Source organism: Stegodyphus dumicola, chromosome 2 (genome assembly GCF_044657685.1).
Source record: "Stegodyphus dumicola isolate Sdum_Otavi_A_Nest chromosome 2, ASM4465768v1".
Lineage (NCBI taxonomy): Eukaryota > Metazoa > Arthropoda > Arachnida > Araneae > Eresidae > Stegodyphus > Stegodyphus dumicola.
Window position 1 is genome coordinate 199,147,164 of NC_140769.1, and position 23,764 is coordinate 199,170,927.

Consider the following 23,764-nt stretch of genomic DNA (forward strand, 5'->3'; position numbering starts at 1 on the left):
GTAACAGTAATTTGTAGTCATGTTTCTGACTGGTCTAAATTTTCTACCATAACTCATTAGTGTTTTTAGTTGATGGTTTTGTATGATATTCAGGTTGCCAGTAATTATGTGCTGGTGATGAGAATCTACGTAATTGCTGTAAATTGGTGTCTTACAATGTCATTCTGCAGTTTCATCTATTTCATGGTGGTTAGTAAGCAAGTTGCTTAAGGTCCTTTGATATTTAAATGCAATCATTGGTATTGTGTCAACTGCGGGGAAGTAATCTTTACAATCTCTGATGATTCTTGAGAAATGAATATTGTCAAACTGCGGATGCAGAAAATTGATTTTAAAATAAATTTTGCGTTGAGTGAGACTATTAGAGAGTCTGAAAAGACTAAAATCAAGAATCATGTCTTTAATGATTTGTATGTCGTCGTAGCTTTCTTGAATGATTTTTTTTAGTTTGATAAGGAATTTATTAGTACAGGAGTGTAACCAGTTGAGAAGTTTCTTGGAAAAGCAGTCTGAGTCAAAAAAACATTTCAATTGTTTTTTCAATGCAAGTGTATTCAAAGTGGATAAAAATCTCACATTATTTTTTATTTTGCTTCCTCTTTTTCCTCTCTGCGTTTTGATGCTGTAGAGTTTAAATTGGCTGAAAATAGACTTCTTAGAAGTATCTCTATGACTATGTATATAAGTGTTAAGTCCATATGGATAAAGTGAACGTTGTTTTAGTATATAGAGAGATTCCTGAAAAATTCGTGTTTTGTGATTGGGTATTATATCTAGTATCTGAAGTTGAATAGAGTTGAAGTCATGGTGTTAAAAGTGTTCTAATTCTGCTGTATTAAGTTGTGATGGTGTACTTATTTTAATGCTATTTTTTTGTGCGTTGAATTTTTTGATTTGAGCTCTATGGTTATTGATTCGAAAGTTAAGATTGTTTTTAGTCTGTCCTATATATTTAATATGTCAAGTACCGCATGTAATCATGTAAATACAGTTAAATGTTTTTCATAGAAATTGTTTTTTGGGTTTACCTGTAGCAGGCATGGCGTTAAATTTTCAAGTTTGTCATCTAGTGGAATGACATTTAGTGATTTCAATATGAGTTAAACTAGCAAGATATAAAAGTAAGGAGGCTGCTAACCTTCAATACAGTAAAGTTTTTGTATAAGAACTTTAAAACTTAAAAAGGATGGAGATAATATATAAAGTGGGTACATTAGGAAAGAGATAAATAGTGCTAAAAGCTGCTATTTAGCATATCAAATGTTGTATGAACTTAAATCCATTTAGTGCGAATACAAGTTATTATCACTTGCGCAATTGCTGCAAAGTTAGTTAATAATAATTTATTTCCTAAACAGTATTGATTAATTGATTATATTATCTCCTAAGTTTAATTAAAGTAGAATTATTTTAAAAGTGTGCATCCATACTGGTAAGTTATATTTTGAAAGATGTTTTGAAGTAATTTGAAAGCAAAATGTTAATAATGTTTTAACGAGGACTGGAGTTAAATCATCACGAAGAATAATATATCAATTGCAAAAGGAAAAATCAAAACATGTAATTATTGTCATTGATCGGAAATTAGTTGACTTTTCAAGGGGAACAAACCAACTCCCGTTCAATGAACAATAATTGATAAAAATACGTAAATATGAAAGTGTTTCGTCTTCACTCGAGTTATAAGTTAAAGCCAAACCGGCAATTCCAGTCAAGCCAAAAATTTCCGCGAATAGTTGCTACTCAAAGAACCCATTCTCATGAAGCATTCCAGTCAATCCAATTTGGAGCAAAAAGCAATTACCGTAGAGAAATCCTGTAAAACTCGAGTAACCGTCCCCGACACTATCATCTTTATGTATTTGAGTACTACATCACCTGTAGAAATCAAACATTGGAAACCGTCACCATGAAATCGAACCCAAAGTAAAGTCGAAATAAACATAGAAGATTACAAAAAAGATAAACAATGCAAACCCTGTAAAAATAAATCAAAGAAAACACAAAAACAATACAAAAATAATATAGAAAATAATATAAACAAGATCAGTGAATGCACATGAAGATATAAAGGCCAGAAAGGTATTAAGTAACTTACATTCTTTCTAGTGGGGGAGTTGGCAAAGTGTTCTCTTCGTGTCTGAGTCAGAAGTGTAGGGTGTCCGAAAATTCTTAGCGGCAGTAGGGGCTTTGAATAATATCAGTCGGTAAGACTTGGGTGAAGTAATTTATGGTAGTGGGTGGGACTTGGAATTCTTGAGGGATGTATTTTGTGGAGTTCTTATCTGAGAGAGACCGTCTGTTAAGATTTTTTTGAAAATACTAGTGAATGGAAATTAATTAATTTCTGGCTAATTGTCGTGTCGCAATGATTAAGAATTTAAGAAAGGAAAAAGGCATTTTCGCTGTCCAAGAGCTAATAGACAGTCTAAAGGCAGGAAATAGGCCCATTTTTTTAGTAACAGTATATGTCTGAAGACAATTAGCTTTTTACAATATATACAATTGAGTAATTACACTATATATAAATCCTTCAACTGACAGTCATCCAACTTATACCGCCTTCTCAGGTTTAGGAATAAATTATCATATCCCTATCAGTTAAATGCTTTAGAGTATATTTGTAATGTTTGCGTGTGGTAGGTACATATTAAAAATTATATACTGAACAGAGCCATTATTAGATACTTCCATAAAAGAACAGAAAACCGAGAAAGATTGAATTTTTTGTCCCTACTTTATTAGTAATTTTTTTTAAGCGACTGTGTGGTGGTTTACTAAAGGAGATATATATTACGACTGACCTGCATGACTGTAAATATTTCAGGTTTCTAATGCTAAATGACTTATATATATATTTTCATAAATTGTACACGTCTTTACGTACCCATAACATGCATCAAAGTAATAAATAAATAATTAAAATCGCGGGGTTTTGATATCAAAATATTATTTAAAAGTATTTTCTAACAAATTTTACAGAAATATATCAAAATATATTTATGAATCTATTATGGATTAAGATCCATAATAGATTTTTATGAAGCGATTTATTGCTTTTAATAATTAGAATCAGTTTGCCGTCGGTACTTTGTTTATTTCACTGCAATAATTAATTAGGTAATCCTATTCCGTTAAAATAGCCATATCTTGTTAAGTAAGACTGCCTTATGATTACTAAAACAAAGTTTTTTTTTTTTTTTTTTATTTTTTTTATTTATAGGTAGGTAACTGATACGAAACATGGCTGAATCTAAGAAGAAATATCAACAGTATAGAATTGATTATTTAAAATTTGGTTTTCTTCCATCAAAGGCAGACAAGCGGTTGCCCATATGCCTTTTATGCAACAAAGTTTTGAGCAATGACTATATGAAACCAATGAAGCTCGAAGATCATTTAAGGTGTCATCCTGATAAAATAGGTAAAGATTTGAAATATTATTTTCAAGCATTGAAGGAAAAATATGAAAAGAGACCCACCATGCACAGTATGTTCGCTTCAGCATATGAAAATAACAATGATGGCTTGCGGGCGGGCATCTTACAATATCTCATTATTTATAGCAAAATCTGGAAAACTGCACACCTTTGGAGAAGTTTATTTTACCCGCGGTTGAAGAGGTTTTAAAAACTGTTCAGTATAAATCTCCATTTGACATTCTCAAAAGAATTTCTTTGAGTAACAACACTGTACAAAGACGTATTGATGAAATGAGCTCTGATATTGAAAGTTTCTTGTATAATTATCTGCAAACAACTAATTTTTCTATTCAAATGGACGAAACAACTTTACTTGGTAATGAAGCATTATTATTGGCATATGTTCGATTTGTTATGGACGAAGAAATTCATGAAGAGCTACTATTCGCAAAAACTTTGGAGACGAACACTAAAGGTGAATCAATATTTAATGCCCTGAGTGATTTTTTTAAGGAAAAATCTATTCCTTTCACAAAAGTTATTTCGGTGGCAACAGATGGAGATCCTGCCATGGCGATATCATGGGTTTATAAGCCATCTTAAAAGAATTATACCAGAGGTAACTGCAATTCACTGTGTCATCCACCGACAACACCTAGTAGCGAAACTTTGAGCGATAGATTGCACCAATCGCTTCAATTTGTGATTAATGCAGTTAATAAAACAAGAAGTAATGCATTGAATACATGTTTATTTGCACAACTGTGCGATGAAAGTGATGAAAACTTCCAACGATCGCTCTTATATAAAGTACACTGGTTGTCGAAAGATGCATGTTTAACAAGATTTTACTCACTTTTTGAATCAGTTTTAGAGTTTCTGGAAAGCAAAGATCCAGATTTAAATGAAAACTTGATCAATTTGAAAGCAGACATGGGGTATTTGACAGATTTGTTCACAAAATTTAATGACATGAACTTATAATTACAAGGGGACAGCCTCAATTTAATAAAAACAAAGGGTGTAATTTCAGCTTTGCTTGGAAAATTGAAATTTAGGAAGCAAAATATTAGTCGGCGCGAATTTTTCCAGTTTTCAAACTTGTCACAGGTAGAATGCCTTGATATTCAGACATACGTTCGACATTTAATTGCTCTGCATGATGACTTCAAAATCAGATTTGAAGATATTCTGATGATAAAAATACCACCATGGATCATAAATCCATTAGATGAAATTATGTCTGTCTATAGAATTAGAGAAAATATTAAAAAAAAACTTAAATTGAAAGATATGTTTATTAAAGCAAACAAATATTGAGCCTTTTTTCCCTTCTGTAAATTTTCGTTCCGTTACGGTCATAAATACTTCATTATTTTATAAATCAATATTTCATATTTTTAATTTTATTCTACACGTCGTCTTACTAGATTTAAACTGATGATCTAATATCCAAAAAATCCCAAATCTGGAATCGTCAAAGTACCAAGAAGTCTGAATCTCGGACTATGTACTGTAGTAACCATTTGTTGAAATTGCAGGCGTTTCATTTCACTGCGTATAAAGCACAAAATGTTTTAATGAACTGGACAGTTTTCTTAAGAAACAGTATAAATTTTACAGTAATTCTGCAAAAAAGACTAAAGCAACTGGGCCAAGTTACTCAGATGCTCGAATTACAATTCCAAAATTAAAATACAGTCAAAAGTCGTTAATTCGGACACCCATAATTTGGAATGATCTATAATCCGGACCTCAAAGCTAAAAACTTTCTGCGCATGCGCCGCGTTGACACATGCGCATAGGCGTTTACGCGTGCGCGTAAGACCTTTATGACTGCGCATATGCGTGTGCGTAAGTGCAGAATAAGTTTTCGCGTGCCCGTTTTATGTATAACAGACGGTATAAGCTAAAATTATCTAATTATCTATTTCAGTTAATGTTGATGATTGCGTTGTTCCTTAATCTTCGAATTGGATCCGGTTTATTATTTTTTGCAGACTGTAAGAGCAATTTTGTAAAACTAAACTTGAACTTTCGATTATGTCAAATAGAATTTCCGATGTTGGAGCTCCCAAAGGATCTACAAAACGAAAGTATGTTTCGATGTCCATCAAACAAAAAGTGGAATTGCAGCAAAAAATGGATAAAGACATGAAGAAGGTGACAGAGAGGTTAGTGAAAACGAAAAAATTTCGATTCACAAGTTAGTCGGTATTCTCGGCACAGCAATTACGGGACTTGAACAGCGGAACTTTGTAAATGAACAAGAAATTATGTCTGTTTATAGAATTAAAGAGAAAGTATTATCACATAAAACGAAGCAACTTAAACAACTTACATTGAAAGAAATGTTTAATAAAGTAAACAAATAAATATTAAGCTTTTTTTTTTGTAAATTTTGATACCCTTTAAATCCTAATTGTTCTTTATTTCATGAATTACGGTTTCATATTTTTAATTTTAGAATTTCTGCATGCCATCTTACGAGATTTAAACTGATGATCTATAATCCGGAAAAATCGATAATCCGGAATCGCCGAAGTCCCGACGAGTCCGGATTAACGACTTTGGACTGTACTTACATCATATTCGATGGGTATGAGATAAAGTTTGTGTCTTTCTTGCTCTGTTAAACAATTATGATGCAGTGATTGTTCATTTAAAAGTGAAATGTTTAATTTGTCAAAATGTCATTTAAATGTCAAATGAAAAGAGAAAAAGAGCTGCTATGGCCAGAGGATATCATAAAAGCATGCCAAAATAGCTTTTATGATGGATTCAGAGGAGGGCATTGAATAACAGTCAAGACTCCTCCCCCCCCTTTTTTTTGAGAATGTAAGAATTAAAATAATCTGCAATAAATTATTTCATTGTGGTCTTTATGCTCTGTTGGCCAAGAAAGATAGTAAAGCTGTTTGTAAATGAAGGTTTACTTAGTAGCCATTAGGAAGTTTTTGGATGCTGTTAAGGAATTCTGTTTGACTGAAGACAGGGAAATTTTAAATAGTGGATATTTCCTTTGTGTAGCACTAAGATGAATTTCTCTTTTTATGTTATTTCATTGTTTGATTTAAATTTTTTTATTGATATTACATATTTTTTGTTGGCCCTTTGACTTTTTAAGTGAACATAAATCAATGCTTACATGGACAAAGTCAGGGGAGTGCGCAATGTGCAACTCTCTGATGTTTCTTAAGTGAAAATAGGTCGATGTGTACATGGATACTGAGTTTGTCCAATTCTTTGCCTTGTTATTTTGGCTAAATATATTTCTACTTTTTTTCCTTATTTCCCTCACTAATCAAAAGATTACTTTAGTAAATTAAAAGTTAATGAAAATTTAGCCTTTAGGAATACAAATTTACAAAGTTAATGCTGTCTAAATACACTTCTTCATAAGTAGATCCAAAAAGCCATGCCACTCAAAGGGTTATAAAAGCTCCAGTATTATAACACTTGGTTCAAATAAAACCAAAAAGAGAGAAAAGAAAGCTCTTTTGTTATACAAGCTGTCTATAAACTAGTTGAGCAATTTTGTAAGTTAATAACTTCTAAAATAGTAAATGAAATTAACAAGTTTAAAGTCAAGACTTGTAGTGATAGTTCCTAAGTTTATACATAGATGGCATTAAGTGTCATAACTGATACTACCTTTCAGCGCACTTTTCATTGTTGTTCAGCATTACAATAATGGAGATGTACAAAGGTGCTGAAAAAGGAAAATGCTGTCTTTGGTTCCTTAAAACAAATTCTGCTGAGCAAGTAAGATGAAATTTTGTTCTAGAACACAAGAAAATAGCCCCAAATGGTATGGTATCATTATGGCATGGTATCATCGACTTACCAAAACCGGGTGTGTGGCTCATCGGCTCAAGGCTGACTGGCAGTTTCAGAAGAGATGGCTGACGTAATAAAAGAAACATTTGTGAAGAGTCCCACAAAACCCACATCACAAGCTAGTTTGGAGATGGGAATTCAAAAATCAAGTTTTGTCTGTGTAAACATCTGAAGTTCAAACACTACATGTTGTACTTGCTTCAATCTCCGAAAGATCTGAGAAAGCGACAAGAATTTTGCATGGATATGGAAAGCGCACGGAAAGTGATGATGATTTCTTGTTGCAATTGGTTTTCAGTGATGAAATAACTTTTCACCTTAGTGGTAAAGTGAATAAACATAATGCAAGAATTTGGGGTTCGGAAAACCTTCATGCCATCCCACAACATGAAAGGGAGAGTCAAAGCGTAAACATGTTTTGCGCAGTGAGTGCCTGGAATGTTTATGGCCCATGTTTCTTCATAGGAAAAACCGTCACCTGGACAAGCAACAGATTTTGCTGTACTTTTACCCCATCAACCATTTTTGTACTTTGGAACGACCTGATATTATCGCCAAAAGGTAGCTTCTGTGCCAATACCTATTTAATCCTTGACTACACAAGTTAGTTTTCTTTAGTGTGTTGAAATATACTATACTGCTTTTTTTCATTCCACTGCAAAATGATTCAAATTTGGGATTTGCCTAGCACCAAAGAGAGTGCAGTGGGATATTTTCTAGAGTATGGAATTATTTCTTCTAAGAAAATGTGTGTTAATGTGTGAAACAAGAAACACAGCGGATATACCCGAAAACACTTGGATTTGTATTTAAACGAATTTATGTGGTGGAGAGTGCATAAGGATAATGACTTGTCTGTTTGTGCTTGAAAAGCTATCATGGATTTTTGGCTGCTAAAATAATTTATAATAATATATATAGTTAACTTTTTTTTACATAATGCAATGTGTAGTTATATAAAAAAATACAGGTTTTTTACTTTGTTTTGATTCTTTTTACCCGATATTATTACACTTTTTATTATTATTTGATAAATTTCATGTGTTTTTGCGCATTTTCGTGAGCATTTACAGGTTGACAACATAATCCCAAAGTACTGAGATTTTCCATATACCAATCATCAAAGAAAAAATGACAGGTAGTTTAATTTTTAAACACGATGGCGCACCTTGTCACTACGCCAACGTTAAATCTTACCCCAATTCTGAGGTACCATTTTAAATTGGTCGTAGAGGTGTCATTCAATGATTACTGTGCTCACCAGATAGATCTAACACTAATGAATTTCAATGTATTGGGTTTTGTAAAGGATCAAGTGTACACTCTGCCACTTCCTGCATCCATTCCTGACCTAAAATCCAGAATCTGCAGTGCAATTAATTTGTGTGACAAAAACATGATAACAAAGCTGTAGCAAGAAATGATTTACTGACAGGACATTTGTAAAGAAACAAAACGAAGTCGCATCGAACATTTGCGACAAATTTAAACTTGGACTATTTCTCTAGCTTACAACAATATGTAATTTAATTTTTTGGCCTGCAAATTATATTCAAATAAATCATTCTTTTTGCCCAACTAATTTATAGATACCATGTATGCAAAGAAGAAAGTCATTAATTATAGTAAAACAAGCATGATCCAGTAGTTTTGAAAAATAACCTTCGGAAAGTTTTTCGGTACTTACATATTATTGCAACCAGGTTGGCGCGATTTGTAAGTTTGAGTAAAAAAGTATGAATAGAAAGAAAATGTACATTTATTAATTACAGATAATTTTTAATACATTTTTTTTATATTATTTTGTTTTAAAATATAAAATAGCAATTAAACCCTTCCGGTTTCGAATTTGAATAAGTTGCAGAATTATTTTTTCGGCGGAAATCTTTTGGCTATTGCTTTTAGCACTGATTGAGCATTTTTGAACTCACTTGTATTGAATAATTTCCATCAATCCGAATAAATGATGCTTCCTTCCTTGATATTTTCGCAAATTTTTTCCATGAGGGTAACGGCACTTCTGTTAGGTACAGTAACCAAAAAAGTCTCTTTCTTTCCTCGGCAAATTCCGCCGAAAACCCATTGCTGTGGTAGTACATGCCCAGTGTTATCTTTTCTTTTTACAAATAAACTTTCGTCTATTTTCACAATAAGTCCTTCGCCGCCTATTTGCTTTCTTTCTTTTTCATCCATTTCAAGGGCACATATCTCCCGCATGTAATTATTCCAATCTATAACAGTTTTGTCAGCAATTCCCATCTCTTCTGCACAAAATTTAATTGAGGTTAACTCTTTACACCAACAATAAATGAAGCGCACCACTGTCACAAATGAAATTTGGCTACCTTCAAACCAATTTCCGGTTCTCACACCCAAATGTTGATTGCACTCTTCGACGTTACATTTCCAGAAGATTTGCTTTCCAAAATACAGTTTCATTTTATGAGAATTTTCGTTCGGTATAATTCCATATCCCTGCAAAAATTCAACAGCATCTTTTTCACTCGCAGGCAGATCCCAAATACCCATAGTTAAAATTATTTCAGGGCATTCAATCTAACCAGTAAGAAAAATAACTTCTTTACGAAAAACTACGTATAACACGTAAGGTTGCCGTAAGTAGAGTCGCCAAATTTGGCGATTTATGCGAATTTTGGCCTGGTTGCGTTAATACGTAAGTACCAGTTTTTCTATGATAAAATAAGATATTTAATTTATGCATACAAAATTAGCAAAACAATCCATGCTAATTATCTGTGCATTCTATTACATTACACTAAATCCAAGATCAAACTGCAGACACTTGGTTATATTTAACTACATGATCATTGGTCCAACTAGAGTGTTTATAAAGCAAACACTTTTTCTTCCGCAAAGGAACCGTTGGCGGCGGTGAGTATTTACTTGCAAACGGCTAATCAGCCATGATTTTAGCGGTGTATAGTTAGGTTGCAGGATATTTAGCATATGGAAGCCATGATTTTAATGATGTACAGTCAAGTTATAAGATATTTAGCATGTAGAAGTAAATTAAGCAGATTAACCATGACATAAAAAGCATATACCTTATATACCCGCGTATAAGTTGAGATATTTTGGACAAAAAAAAGACTTCAAAGTGGGGGGTCGACTTATACGCGGGGCCATAAAAAATTTAAATAATCGGAAGTTCAAAAATTTCTTTATATAATGCAGTTGTTTTCTTCTCGCACTCAAATTGGACGACTTATCAAATAAGTCACTTACATGAAGTAATTTCATGACTTAAATTATGTGACGAACTAATCACAGAGTTTCATACTTTAACTAGAGTAAGTTTCGATTAAACCAAAGAATTTTTCGGCCCCCGAACAACCAATCAATATAGAGCAATAAAAAAGTTTTGCCAAGAAAAGAGAAATGCAGATACTTTTTAGTACGTATAAGTCTTTATAATAGTTATTGTTCATTCATGAAATACTTTTGTTAACAGGCGCACACGTCAAAATTTACAAAAATAGTCCATGCAATAACTGATCAGTTTTGAATATTTCTTTTAACTCAGTGGGTTAAAGATGCTTGGAACGAAATACCCTCTGAAATGATTATAAAATCATTTTTAAAATGTTGTATTAGCAACGAACTAGATGGCACGGAAGATGATGCTGGTTTTGAAAGTGAAAATGACGACGAAGCCTCTAGTAGTGATTGTAACAATGCAGAGTTCGAGACTGAAAATATGTATGATGACGAGCCAATGACGACAGAAGAGTTCTATGAAATGTTTGGCGAATCTGACCATGAATCGGACGTTGAAGGATTTTGATTTTGTTTATTTACAAAGGTATTTTTTATCGTATATTTACTTTTTCTTCTCAGATGATTCTGAATAAATGTAGTACTTAAAAAAAAATTTCGAAGTTCCTCGATCGATTTCGGAAGTGGGGGTCGACTTATACGCAGGTTTCTTATTTTGGCTGATCTTTGGAATATGGTAACTGGTAGTTTGGCGACATTTTGAAGGCAATGAAGGTTACTACCTAGGACTTTGGTAATAATGTGAGAAGTACTCAGTTCCGATTACGCATTATTTTGTGTGAGAGAAATGAGAGATCATGAGATATGTCATGTGACATTAATGGACGAATTACAGTTCTTTAATCGGAAAAAGGGGGGAATTTGGAAAACTGTAGTACTATATTATTTTGTATTAAGCTTCATTGTGTGGAAGTGTGCGTGGCACGTAATGAAGATTCTGAAGATTAGGTAAGTTAGTATTTTTAATCATTTGAGGATATTATTTTTATGCATTGCTCTAAATGCAAGGAGTAAATAAATTAATATGGTATTATTGGAAAATTGTTATTAGCAATGATTTAGTTTAAAGTAATTAGGCTTGTAATCTAATTTTTATTAATTTAATGTGTGTGCTTATTTATATTTTAAGTAGTGTTTTTTTAATTTAATGATCGTGATTTTGTGAGTTATATGTTTGTAGTATTTTGGAATACGTTTGAGTAGTATACGTTGAGTATTTTCTAGCATTTTCGTGAAATTTTTCTAATTTATGAGAAAAAAGCAGTGTACATGGATATAGTGAAGAGTGTATGCAATGCCATTTTTGTGCAATTCTGGGATTTTTTTTAAGTAAAAATAAGTCAACATGTACATGGTTTAGTGATATTTTAATTAAATGATAGTTATTTTGTGAATTTTATGTTTGTAGGAATTTGGTATACGTTTCAGTTGAAGTAAACGTGTATGGAAATAATTTAAATATTTGACACTAAGTATTTGCAACCATTTTTAATGTTTGCGTTGTAAATTTGTTGGTGACGTTTATAATAATTTAGAGGTAAAAGTTTTTGGATATTTTATTTATTTTATACGTGGAAATGTTCATCCTTGGAAAGGGTATATACTTTTTCGCGATCAGGTAATTTCATACATGTGCTTTTTACAGAGTTTAAAGATTCACAGAATTTTTTTGCATCTTTTGTAATTTATGAGAAAATAGCAGTGTAGATGGATAAAGTTAAGAGTGTGTGCAATGCCATTTTTGTGCAATTTTGGGATTTTTTTTAAGTAAAAATAAGTCGACGTGTAAATGGTTTATGTGTATGTGCTATTTGCAGTTAATATTTGTCATGATTAAGCAGTTTTGTTACATAAAATTTCTAGCATAAGTGTAATTCGGCTAGTAGATTGTTGGAAAAAGTGTTCAGTAAACAAAAAGAAAAGAAACATGTCTTTACTTCGTGAAGATAAAATGGTGGTGAAAAAAAAAAAAAAAAATAGAGGGTTGCTGTAGCAGAGTTGGTCGCCAAAAAATCGCCCAGTTACCATAATCCAAAGATAAACCCTTAGTTTCTACGAATTTTTTATGTTGAAGTGGGGGGTCGACTTATGCACGGGTATATACGGTAAATTAAAGAAACATATTAAATGAGTAAAAATTAAAGTTAGCAGGAAAATCATAATATTAATCAGTTAAACATCATGAAGCATATAAATTAAAGTGTATATAGTAATATTTAGGCTTAACATACTTGACATCTCTTTTATTAAATCTGTATTGATCTTGTGAAGGATTTTTTTTTCCCCCCAAAAAAAGTGCTGGAGATCTGTTTATGCTACAGGAAAAGAATCCTTGTCTTTTACCGGTGTGCAGAAACATTCAGTTTGATGCTGATACAATCAAAAATATTGCCTCAGATTAATAATAACTTACAATAAGCAATTACAACATTGGAAATAAAGTCTGCATAAATCTCTGCTGAACTTATTATTATTCCTTTATATAAACAAAGTTGAGAAGTGGAAACATAATTGCTGCTTCACTTTTATATCTCTGTTAAATTCAAAGTTTTGTAAATGTATATATTACAATTATTTTCAATAACACATTAAAAACACTTTAATAATTGTCCCCATAAAATAATGAACCAACCACAAATGCCAAAAGTGATGATTATATGTCATGCCATAATCAGTTCAAATGATTTGCATTCGCACACATTTCACTTTAGAAAGAAGAAAGTCCATCTCTGAAAAGATGTTTGGAAACTCGTAAGAAATGATCTTGCTTAAATTTACCTTAAAATCGACATAATTCGATGCTGTATACATTAGTGCAATTTAGAATATCCAAAGTGAGAATAGAAAATGCAATATTTTCATTACCATTTATGAAATAACCAATGCTGTTGACAAATATGTACCCTAGGATAATTCCAGTTCCAGGATATCATTGAAATTATTTCTCCTTATAACAGATGAGGGAAAAAAAGTTTCAGTATTCTAGACTTTTCAACAGGCCTAATGAAATTAAATATGAAAACATCATTTTCTTCTGAATGATGCAGCCATACGTATGAAAAAGAGAAATGAAACACTTCTCAAAATGCTGCATCTGAAATGAGTCAAATGCTTTGCGTGAAAAGTTCATGAATTGTTGCCAGACATTGACAAACCTATTTGTATTCTAAGAAAGATCTTTTTAAATCTCTGTTATAGTGACGGTCTTTAGAGAGACTGCAGTTTATATATTAGTTTTGACAAAGTGGGTAACATGATCTGGTGAGATTCTTATTATGCCAAGCAGTAATAACTTTAAGAGGCATGATAGTATGATGGCCCAAGATATTGAATACTGAAGATTCAAATTTGGGTCAAACTACCAGTATTCAGCAATTATATTGCTCGACTGCTTGTGAACTTGAACAAAAGTATGAATATCTTGTTAGTGAAACCCATGCCTTAAAGAAAATCAGGAAAATTTAAAGTTTTCAAGATTAAAACCTGGTTAATTTTGTTATGAATCCCACAGATCTGACATGTTTTAAATATACTCCTGCCACACAGATAGAAGCTGAATAATCATTGTCCTGCTTACAATTGCCTTCAGATTCTTAGGTTATTCAAATATGGCAGAGCATACTGGCTATTGACCTGAATTAGGAAGCCTTTATGAATAACTTTCTAAGAGAAACTAGCTTGTATTTGCATTACATATGAGAAAAACCACAAAAATCAACCATTCAGTCAGCCCTTTAACCATGATATGAACCCAGATCAAACAACCAGTATTCAATGGTCTTAATCACTTGTAGGAATTACTGCAACCCATGTTAATCATAATGTTTTAGGAGTCAGGCACTCCATGTTTCTGCATGTTTAAAGTATTTTAAGAATTACACAATAACACAGCCATACTACTCTAAATGGCCGTGTTATCAATCATCCTCGCCGTATTTTCACCACCTCACCCGGTAGTAACATACCACTAGCCAGTGGCAAAATGGAGCCCCGAACAGACGAGAACACAATCTTTAAGTGCTTGTAGAGCCAAGTTGCTACCTCCGACAACCGAATTCACCGGGTTACCAGCTTTGAACGTTAACGGATCCTTTGCAGAAGTCCTTCCAACACTTTTTTGAGGGGGGGATATGCTACATTTTGCAAAAATACAGGTTTTGTCACACTTTTCTTCATTTCAAAAATCTTTCTTCTTAAAACATTCTAAATTTAAACTGGCATATATTTATTTCCATTTCTTCTCCTATAGCTTTTATTATTAACTTTCTGTGTTTCAGAAATACAGTAGCATACTGCAAACACAGCAGCAGTTACTGTTCTTCATTCTACATTAGTTTTTAAACAGTTCTCACTTTCCAAATCACACATGATAAGATATCAACAGCTTCTTTTTAACTCATAATAATGGAGAACAGCGATTAGAGAAAATAATATCTGCGACTTAATATTAAGAAAGCAAATTTAAAAAAAATTCTGTAGTTCAGCAGACTCAATATTTGCTGTTTTAAGACTAAACTCATATTCAAACTAAATCACTAATGCCTCCGATCTTAAAAACAATATTTTCTTAGATTTTATTTTATTTTAAATCATACTTGTATGCCTTCCCGCCCCTACATAAATTTATGTAGACAACACCTTAACAAAAATACAAAATCTGGTAAATATGCAACTATGCATAAGTATCAGTATATATACTAGAAGTGTAAAAGAGACATCAGCATGTATGATAATGCATATTAAAAACAGAGTACGAGGAACGCAAAAAATATTTCAATTAAGGCGAAAATTTTCCAGTATACCACAGTATTTCTGAATCAACAAAACGGCCATTTTACTTCCTCGTATTTTTAAATCTACACGATATCTGCAAATCAAAACATCAAAAAAAAAAAAAAAAAGCTTAGATCTCAGTGATAATCAAACACAAATAGCTTCAATACACAGTTCAGATATTTATCCAAATTAATATTAAAAATACATGATTTTTTATCGCCAACTGTTTATAACATTACACAATAATGCCACGTTATTTTCTTACCTTTAGCATCCATTTCAGATGGCTTACAGATAATTTCAATTATTTAACACTATTAATATCGCCAGCACATAAAACAGTAATAATATTTACTCTTTCAAGAGCATAATTTTTAGATTCCTAAAAAATATCTAATTCACTCTCTGATTATGAAAGCCTAACAAATAAAGTTTGTTGAGTTGAGTTGTAGAAAACTATGAGTGAAGTGTAAGGCAGGCATCATGTTCACTTTTGAAATTTTATCATATATGTCAAACTCGACGGAAAAAATTTTTATGTGAGTCTTTAAATTACAATTAATATTCTATAAACAGGCTAATAGGTTCTAATAAGCCATAAAGAAGTAGGTTAATATATTTATATTTTAATATGTAATCTAAATAATTTTTATAAAGTACGAATTAAGAGCGTGGTGCCGTTACGACGACGCTGTTATTATTTATAAGTGATACTAAAATAGCAACTACCATGAGGTTTTTATAAGAAATTCAGTATAGTCATATTTGTGTATCAGAAATTTTTGAAATTTCGACGCCTGGAAACTAATTATCCGGTTCTTGATTATTAACCGTGTACGGTTGACCCTCGACGAATTTTCGCTTTAAAATTCAATTCCTATTTCGTTAACTTTTTTCAAATAATAAATAGTGTACTGAAATGGCGAGAGCAGTATCATCTTTAGGAACTAAGTTGCCTCTAATGGTTAAAGGTACAAATATTAATATATTTCCTTAATTACTAATGTAACTCCTTAATTTAGTTTCTAATATTTTGTGAGGAGATCAATTGAATCTTATAATGCCTCTGTTCAAAATAGCTTATGTAGTGTTATTTGTGATAGTAAAAGAAGGTATTGAAGCTAAAAATTCTTTACTTTTTTCTATTTCATAATTAATTTCTGTAATCTCGCATGAATTGTTGCAACGAGTCCCAAAGATTTGCATATAACCTAGCGAGTTTAGCTACATAGTCTAAAAAATAAATAAAGGATTTACAAGTATTTTAAAAAATAAGTAGAATTATTGACGTCAGAAGTTATAAAAATATTATTGATGCGTTTTAAGTTACAATAAATTTAAAAGTGTGTTATGCGTACATGCATGAGACTTTGACATAAACGGTGTTCAAGTTCGCATGCAAATGCATTGCTTACTTAACAAAGAAAAATGTAAGAATATTTTTTTCTGTATTTTAAAGGATCTGATTTCAAAGAAAGAGGTGTGGGACTTCAAAATATGATCTAAATCTTAAATATGAAAGAAAATTTTGGGGAGAACATCCTGAATGGTGAGACAATTTTCTGGCTGTGAAAGGCAATTAAAATATTCCCGAGAACTATTCGTGGACTTTCCTTTAGGGTAGCCAAGAGTACAAAACATTCAAAACAGTACCTTAAAAAACTAGGGCAATTAATTTATTTCTTATCTAATCTTATTAATCTTAGAAGTCCAACTAATAAAGAATCATCAGAAAATGTTAACAATTGAGTTTTAATACTGTATTATTTCTTCTTTCTCATCACTACCTTAGTTTATTTGAGATTTCATATATGTTGTGTTGAGATCTAATTAAAAAATTGTCATAATGAAACAAACAGGGATACCCTTTATAAATTTAATCTCTAAAGTAGAATCTGAAATAATATTTCACAATATTGATCGAAGTTATGAAACTTTTCATGTTTTCGTCTCTACTCTTATATGCACCCTAATATCACCAAATGTGGCGATATGTGTTCTGTGCTGGTTTGGGGCACGATTGCGTGTTGTATGGCAACCCTGTTGACGTTGAAAAATCTTTTGCTAGAGTGGTTTAATTGCTCGTTGGAATTGCTGCAAAAAATGGATAAAGGCCTATCTGTCTCAAAATTATGCTAGAAGTATGGCATTCGAAAGTCCATATATGATACAAGAAAAAGGAACTTTTTGAATTTTTTGCGAAAGCATCTTAAACAACTTACATTGAAAGAAATGTTTACTAAAGTAAACAAATAAATATTAAGCTTTTTTTTTTTTTTTTTTTGTAAATTTTGATACCCTTTAGACCATAATTGTTCTTTATTTCATAAATTATGATTTCATATTATTAATTGTATAATTTCTGCATGCCATCTTACCAGATTTAAATTGATGATCTATAATCTGGAATGGCCAAAGTCCCAACGAGTCCGGATTACGAACTTTGTACTGTGTATAGTTTTCTTCCATTTTCTGGTACATCTTCCAAGTTTTATTCAGTCATTTGTATTATATTATATTTACTAAATTCATGTCACATTTTTTATAATTTATATAAATGATATGTTCATAGGTGTGGTTGAAGGTTCAAAACCCAAGTTGGCAACATTCATTAAATATGCCAAGGTTGAACTTGCACCTCCTAAAATATCTGAAATGTCAGAAGTGATGGCTGGCTTTGGTCGTCTTGTGCGCTCTGCTAAGTCTGGAGCATGGAAACATGTTTCTGTTAAAGTAAGGTGGCTCTTTTGAATATCTAGATATTACACATAAATTTATTTTAATGCAAAATCTGGAAAAAAAATTGTATTTTTATTATATGAATTTCATTTTATACAACGAATAATGTTATTTAAAAGTAAAGAGTTGAATTCCAAAACTTATCAATTAGTTTTTTTCTAACTTATCAGTGTAGTTCAGCACATAGTACCTAAAGCCTGTATTTGTTTTGAGTGGAATGTTGCAGATACTTTTTATTGTTCTTTGTTAGTTTTGTTGGCATGACATAGAAAAAAGGAATAATGCTGTTTTTAACTGTGTTATTTGTTGCTGCTGATTATTTTGTTTCACCCATTATTATTAATCTTACTAAAGTGACATTTTTAATAATAATCAATAACGTCTCGATTTTATTCTTCCCTTTAAACTGGAATTTCATCATTCAACCTATAGATATCTGAATTCTGCACACATTGAAATGTGGATATGAAACAGCCTTTTTAAAATTAATGCAGGTCAATGGCTTAGCTAGGGTGGAGCAAGGGGGGACATCATCCAAGGGGCACCAATTTGATGCTAAGAAATTTTTTAATGAAATGTTTTCCATTCTTGGCACACAGAAAGGGGTGCAAATTCTTCAGTTGTCCCCGGGTGCTGGAAACTCTAGCTATGCACCTGATGCAGCTATAAGATTAAACAAGAATTCTTGAAATATTTTAATATAAAATCTGTTGTGTAAAGCATTGCAAGATTGTGAGAGGACATGTGTGCAGATATTTTTAAAATGGTTGGCATAATTTATAAACAGGTATTGTATTTCATGATTATAATGGTGATAGACATGAATTTAAAAGTATAGATATCACATGAAATTTTACAGTATCTGAAGAATGCTAGATGAAGATGCTATAGCTGAAGTCTTCTATTGTAATGACTATACCTCAATTGTCAGTCAGTTAATAGAACAATAAAACCTGTAGCATGGTTTTAAATCGAGAAAAAATTGCCATTGTCCTTCGAATCGCATTTAAATTTCATAAGAAGGTTATGCAAACTCAATTTTGCTTTTTACATACCTCTTGAGGAAGTAAGGTATCTGCTTGTTCATTTTTGGCAAATTCCAAATCATGAGAAAAGTATTTATTTTTTGTGATTTGGAAGAAAAAGAGGACAAAACTATTAATTAGATGAAAAATATGATTGCATCAGCAAAGAAGCCAAAAAAAACTTATTGTATTTATGCTGAGAAACTATGCCAAAACAGAACAAATTGCTCAATGGAATAGCTTTAACAAAAAGTCAATTTTTCCAATTTATGAAATATTAATTGTGAAGAAATGCAAATAAATACTAAATGAAGAGAATATAATGATTATGAAAGATTATCTAATGTCTTCATCTTATTGAAAATGTTCCAGTCATCAATAAATCAACAAATGGCAAAATCTGTAGTATGGTTTTAAACAGGGCTGTGGAATCAGTAGAGATGACCAACTCCGACTCCTGGAATTGACTCCGAATCACTCATATATATGTAAACATATACAGATGGGTTACGAGTTACAGCTTACTTTTTCAATACAGTCAAAAGTCGTTATTCCGGACTCGTCGGGTCTTCGGCGATTCCGGATTATAGATCATCAGTTTAAATCTCGTAAGATGGCATGCAGAAATTCTAAAATTAAAAATATGAAACCGTAATTTATGAAATAAAGAAAATTATGATCTAAAGGGTATCAAAATTTACAAAAAAAAAAGGCTTAATATTTATTTGTTTACTTTGTTAAACATTTCTTTCAATGTAAGTTGTTTAAGTTGCTTCGTTTTATGTGATAATACTTTCTCTTTAATTCTATAAACAGACATAATTTCTTGTTCAGTTACAAAGTTCCGCTGTTCAAGTCCCGTAATTGCTGTGCCGAGAATACCGACTAACTTGTGAATCGAAATTTTTTCGTTTTCACTAACCTCTCTGTCACCTTCTTCATGTCTTTATCCATTTTTTGCAGCAATTCCCCTTTTTGTTTGATGGACATCGAAACATATTTTCGTTTTGTAATCCTTTGGGAGCTCCAGCATCGCAAATTCTATTTGACATAATCGAAAGTTCAAGTTTACTTTTATAAAATTGCTCTTACAGTCTTCAAAAAATAGTAAGCCGGATCCAATTCGAAGATTAAGGAATAACACAATCATCAACATTAACTGAAATAGATAATTAGATAATTTTAGCTTATACCGCCCGTTATACATAAAACGCGCACGCGAAAACGTATTCTGCACTTGCGCACACGCATATGCACAGACATAAAAGGTCTTGCGCGCACACGTAAACGCCTATTCGCGTGTGTCAACGCGGCGCATGCGCAGAAAGTTTTTAGCTTTGAGGTCCGGATTATAGATCATTCTGGATTATGGGTGTCCTAATTAACGACTTTTGACTGTATAAAAAAAAGTAATAGATGCTACAAAAAATTTTATGCATAGCAAATTTTTTATATTAATTAGCATTTATTATGAAATGCAAAAACTGGCATTAGTAATTTCTAAGAACTTCGGCAAGATCCTTTTTGTTAGAGGACCATAGATCCGATTTGGTAAACTTCAGATCTGAGAAGACATTCCACATTGACTTGAGCAGGAAAAAGAGCTGTTACTGTTAGGGCTACTTCCTTTAACTTTTCAGGATAGATTTTTAGAAGTTCTAAAAGAGGTGTCTTGCAAGAGCAATCATATTTATCTATTTCTTCAAGGACTGTGTATAAATCTTGTTTGTATTTTTTATTTTTATACCTAAAGGCTCTTGATTTTTTATTTTCATTCGCCTTTTCAATATTATCCAAATGATTCTTAAAATCTAATTCATCACTGGAAGAGGATGATAGGGATTCAGTTGCAATGTCTGCAGTTTGACTGTCCTGATTTGAATACTCCAATTGTTCTGAGAATAATTTCATTCTTAATGGAAGTTGATAGATAGCTTTCTTTGCCTTTTTAATTTCTTCATCATCCAACAAAATTCGGTGTTTAGGATCTACATATATTAAACCCAGCAAGACCTCATTGTCTAGCAAACTAGTTTTTCTTTTCTTCATTGAAGAAATGATTCTTTCTGCAATAAACCCTCCATTTCAGAAAGAACAAACATCACATTCTTCCATTCTTGCCTCCTGTTAATTCTTCAGATTGTAGCTTTTTTGTGGATGTATACAGTATAGAAAGAAGAGTTTCCAATTCTGCAAGATCATTCCACGGTCTTTCTGTTAGTGAAACTTTAGGGTTATCTACATCTTCTAAAAAAGTTCTTAATTCTAACAACCTCCATATCATCAAATATGTACTGCCCCACTGCGTTGCTTGATCAATAATAGCTCCTTTTCGTGCTCGCTTCCTGAGAATGGCCTCAATTTTGGGAGTTCTTGCTGCTATTGCTGCTTAACGAAATTTGCTAATGGGATTTGTAACTAAATCAGTTTAATCAATAATAGCAAATAAGCAAATATTACATCCATCGTGCTCCCTTATATTTATTTATTAATATGTCAATAAACTAGGAAATGACTGTTTTTAAATGTATATAATCCATAAATAAAAACATGAATTCAGTTTGTCATTATTTATTTATTTATTTTCAATTCACTTTAATTTCATTTCAAATTCAAACTGTCCAACAAAAACTGGAATCAGAGTCGACTTGATTTTAGCAACTCCAGCTGCGACTCCTTTTACCCAAAAATATCTCCAACTCCATGACTCCCGACTCCACAGCACTGGTTTTAAATCCAGAGAATATTGACATCGATAGTAAAGAAAGTGACAGAAAAGTCGTTGAGGCTGAATAGATTTCAGTTGACTTTTTACTGGAAATTCTTGGCATAGCAGTTATAAAACTTGTGTAACATGAAAAACAGATCTTGGTAACTCAAGAAGAATTTATGTTTCTATATAAAGAAAAGTATAAACTAAAAATGAAAATGTTTGCACCGAGTTTTTTTTTATTTATTATTTTTTTTATTTTGCTTTGTGCTAAATGCTTAAAATTATTCAATAAAAAGTTAGTTAACATGTTGGAAAAGTTAATTAATTTATTAACTTTTCCATCATGTTTGATCAAGAAAATTATTTCATGTTGTTAGAGAAATGAAAGTTAAATTCCATTAGGAGCCCTGTGTCAACACTGCTGCATCCTGCATTTGTGCATTGTTAAGTATTTCTTTTAAAAAGTGTGATAAGCTAAAAATTAAATGAGTACTCTGAACTGTGGTCAATTATTTGTACTGTACACTCTTATTTTTATTATAACAGTGAGGTTGACAAATGAGTGCTAAATGCTTAAACAACTTAAAGAAACCTGAGTTTAACCATTAGTTAACTTATCTAGATAATGTGAAGCTGTGAAAATAATTCCTCTTAACCTTGCATCAATTTCATGCTATGACCACACAAGGCCAGCACTAAAAATTTTTGCTGCCCAGTACAGTTGTTGCGGATCCTAAAATCTGTTCCTTGCGTTTCCCTAAATTCTAAAAATTTTGCTATTTGTTATTTCTCTGAATTTTAAAAGTATTGCTGCCCAGTGGGGCTGCACTGACCTTATGATTACATTAACTATAGTATGGAACTAATTTGTTACTAATTCAAGAAATTTATTAAACTTTTTTTTTAATTAAAAAATTGGGCAGGTGCTCAAAAAATATATTAGAAATATGAGCTAATTTTTAATGGAATTTTAGTACTTTTTCACAATGCATAATTTTAATTATTTATGTAAAATTTTCATAACAAAAATTTATCTCATGTTTGACTTCATTAATTTTTTCTGTTTTTCAGGAAGGTTGGCTGAACACATTAATTGGGCTTGAAATATATTTCTGCTTCTGCATAGGAGAATGCATTGGAAAAGGAAGCTTGTTAGGCTATCAAGTTTAAGATTTTTAATATATGTTCATTGTTTAGATCCTTTTGTTATAAACATACTATTATTGTAAACTAGTAGTGCTAAGAAAGAGCAGAATAAACTGATTAGAAATTTGTACTATTTTATCATAATCATTTATCCTGCAATGAAATTAATTCTTTTGTTATTCCCCACCAAAATATTTATACCTAACTGCATCTATTGCTTTAAAAGCAAATTTTAATATATTACATATTTCATAAAATGAAATAAATTGGGTGTATTACATTTGTAATTAACTGAAAGTAAATGAAGTTTAAGCTCATTTTGAAAGCAAATAGCTTCAGAAATACAGTTGAAAATTTATTATGCTAAGATTGTCAGGTATGTAGATAGTACAGTGCAAGACATAATTATGAGAAACCTAAAATTAATCGGGCAAAACTGGAACGACAGTATTTGACCAGATTATTTTATTCCTTTTTTCTAGCTGTTCAACTTGGAGAAAATACATTTTTGTTTATCTCGCTTTAATTTTTCGGAACAAAATGATATTTCTGCTGTGTCAGCTTTAGTTTTGGTTAAAATGGATCTAGTTTGATACGTTGCTTCTATGTGTACGCTTGCTTAAACGCTAAAAAAAGTTCATGCTATTTCAAGTACTTCAAATTTACTTAAATAAGGTACATCTTGATGAAGAAACCACTAATGGAAATTGCAGTGTGGAAGGAATAGGAGAGAATGAAAATAGAAGATTTAGTTTCAGGTTTTGATTTGAATAGTTAATTATGGCAAAGCACATGAAAGTTATCTG

At 31.6% G+C, this 23,764-nt stretch overlaps 2 protein-coding genes across 3 annotated transcripts in view; one reads left to right on the plus strand and one right to left on the minus strand.

Moving 5' to 3' along the window:
* Ythdc1 (YTH domain containing 1) overlaps window positions 1–15,773 on the minus strand; it is a 125,201-nt gene extending 109,428 nt beyond the window's left edge. For both annotated transcript variants that reach the window (XM_035366527.2, XM_035366526.2), the window contains exon 1: window positions 15,601–15,773. In XM_035366527.2, coding sequence (XP_035222418.2) covers window positions 15,601–15,613 — 13 coding nt within the window. In that variant the 5' untranslated portion in view covers window positions 15,614–15,773. The remainder of the gene's footprint in view (window positions 1–15,600) is intronic.
* Window positions 15,774–16,089: 316 nt separating this feature from the next.
* On the plus strand, window positions 16,090–23,088 carry ATPsynG (ATP synthase, subunit G). Its single transcript, XM_035366528.2, has 3 exons — window positions 16,090–16,306; window positions 17,908–18,068; window positions 22,884–23,088. Exons 1-3 carry the CDS (start codon window positions 16,255–16,257, stop codon window positions 22,980–22,982), a joined length of 312 nt encoding a protein of 103 aa, XP_035222419.2. The 5' UTR covers window positions 16,090–16,254; the 3' UTR covers window positions 22,983–23,088.
* The last annotated feature ends 676 nt before the right edge of the window (window positions 23,089–23,764 follow it).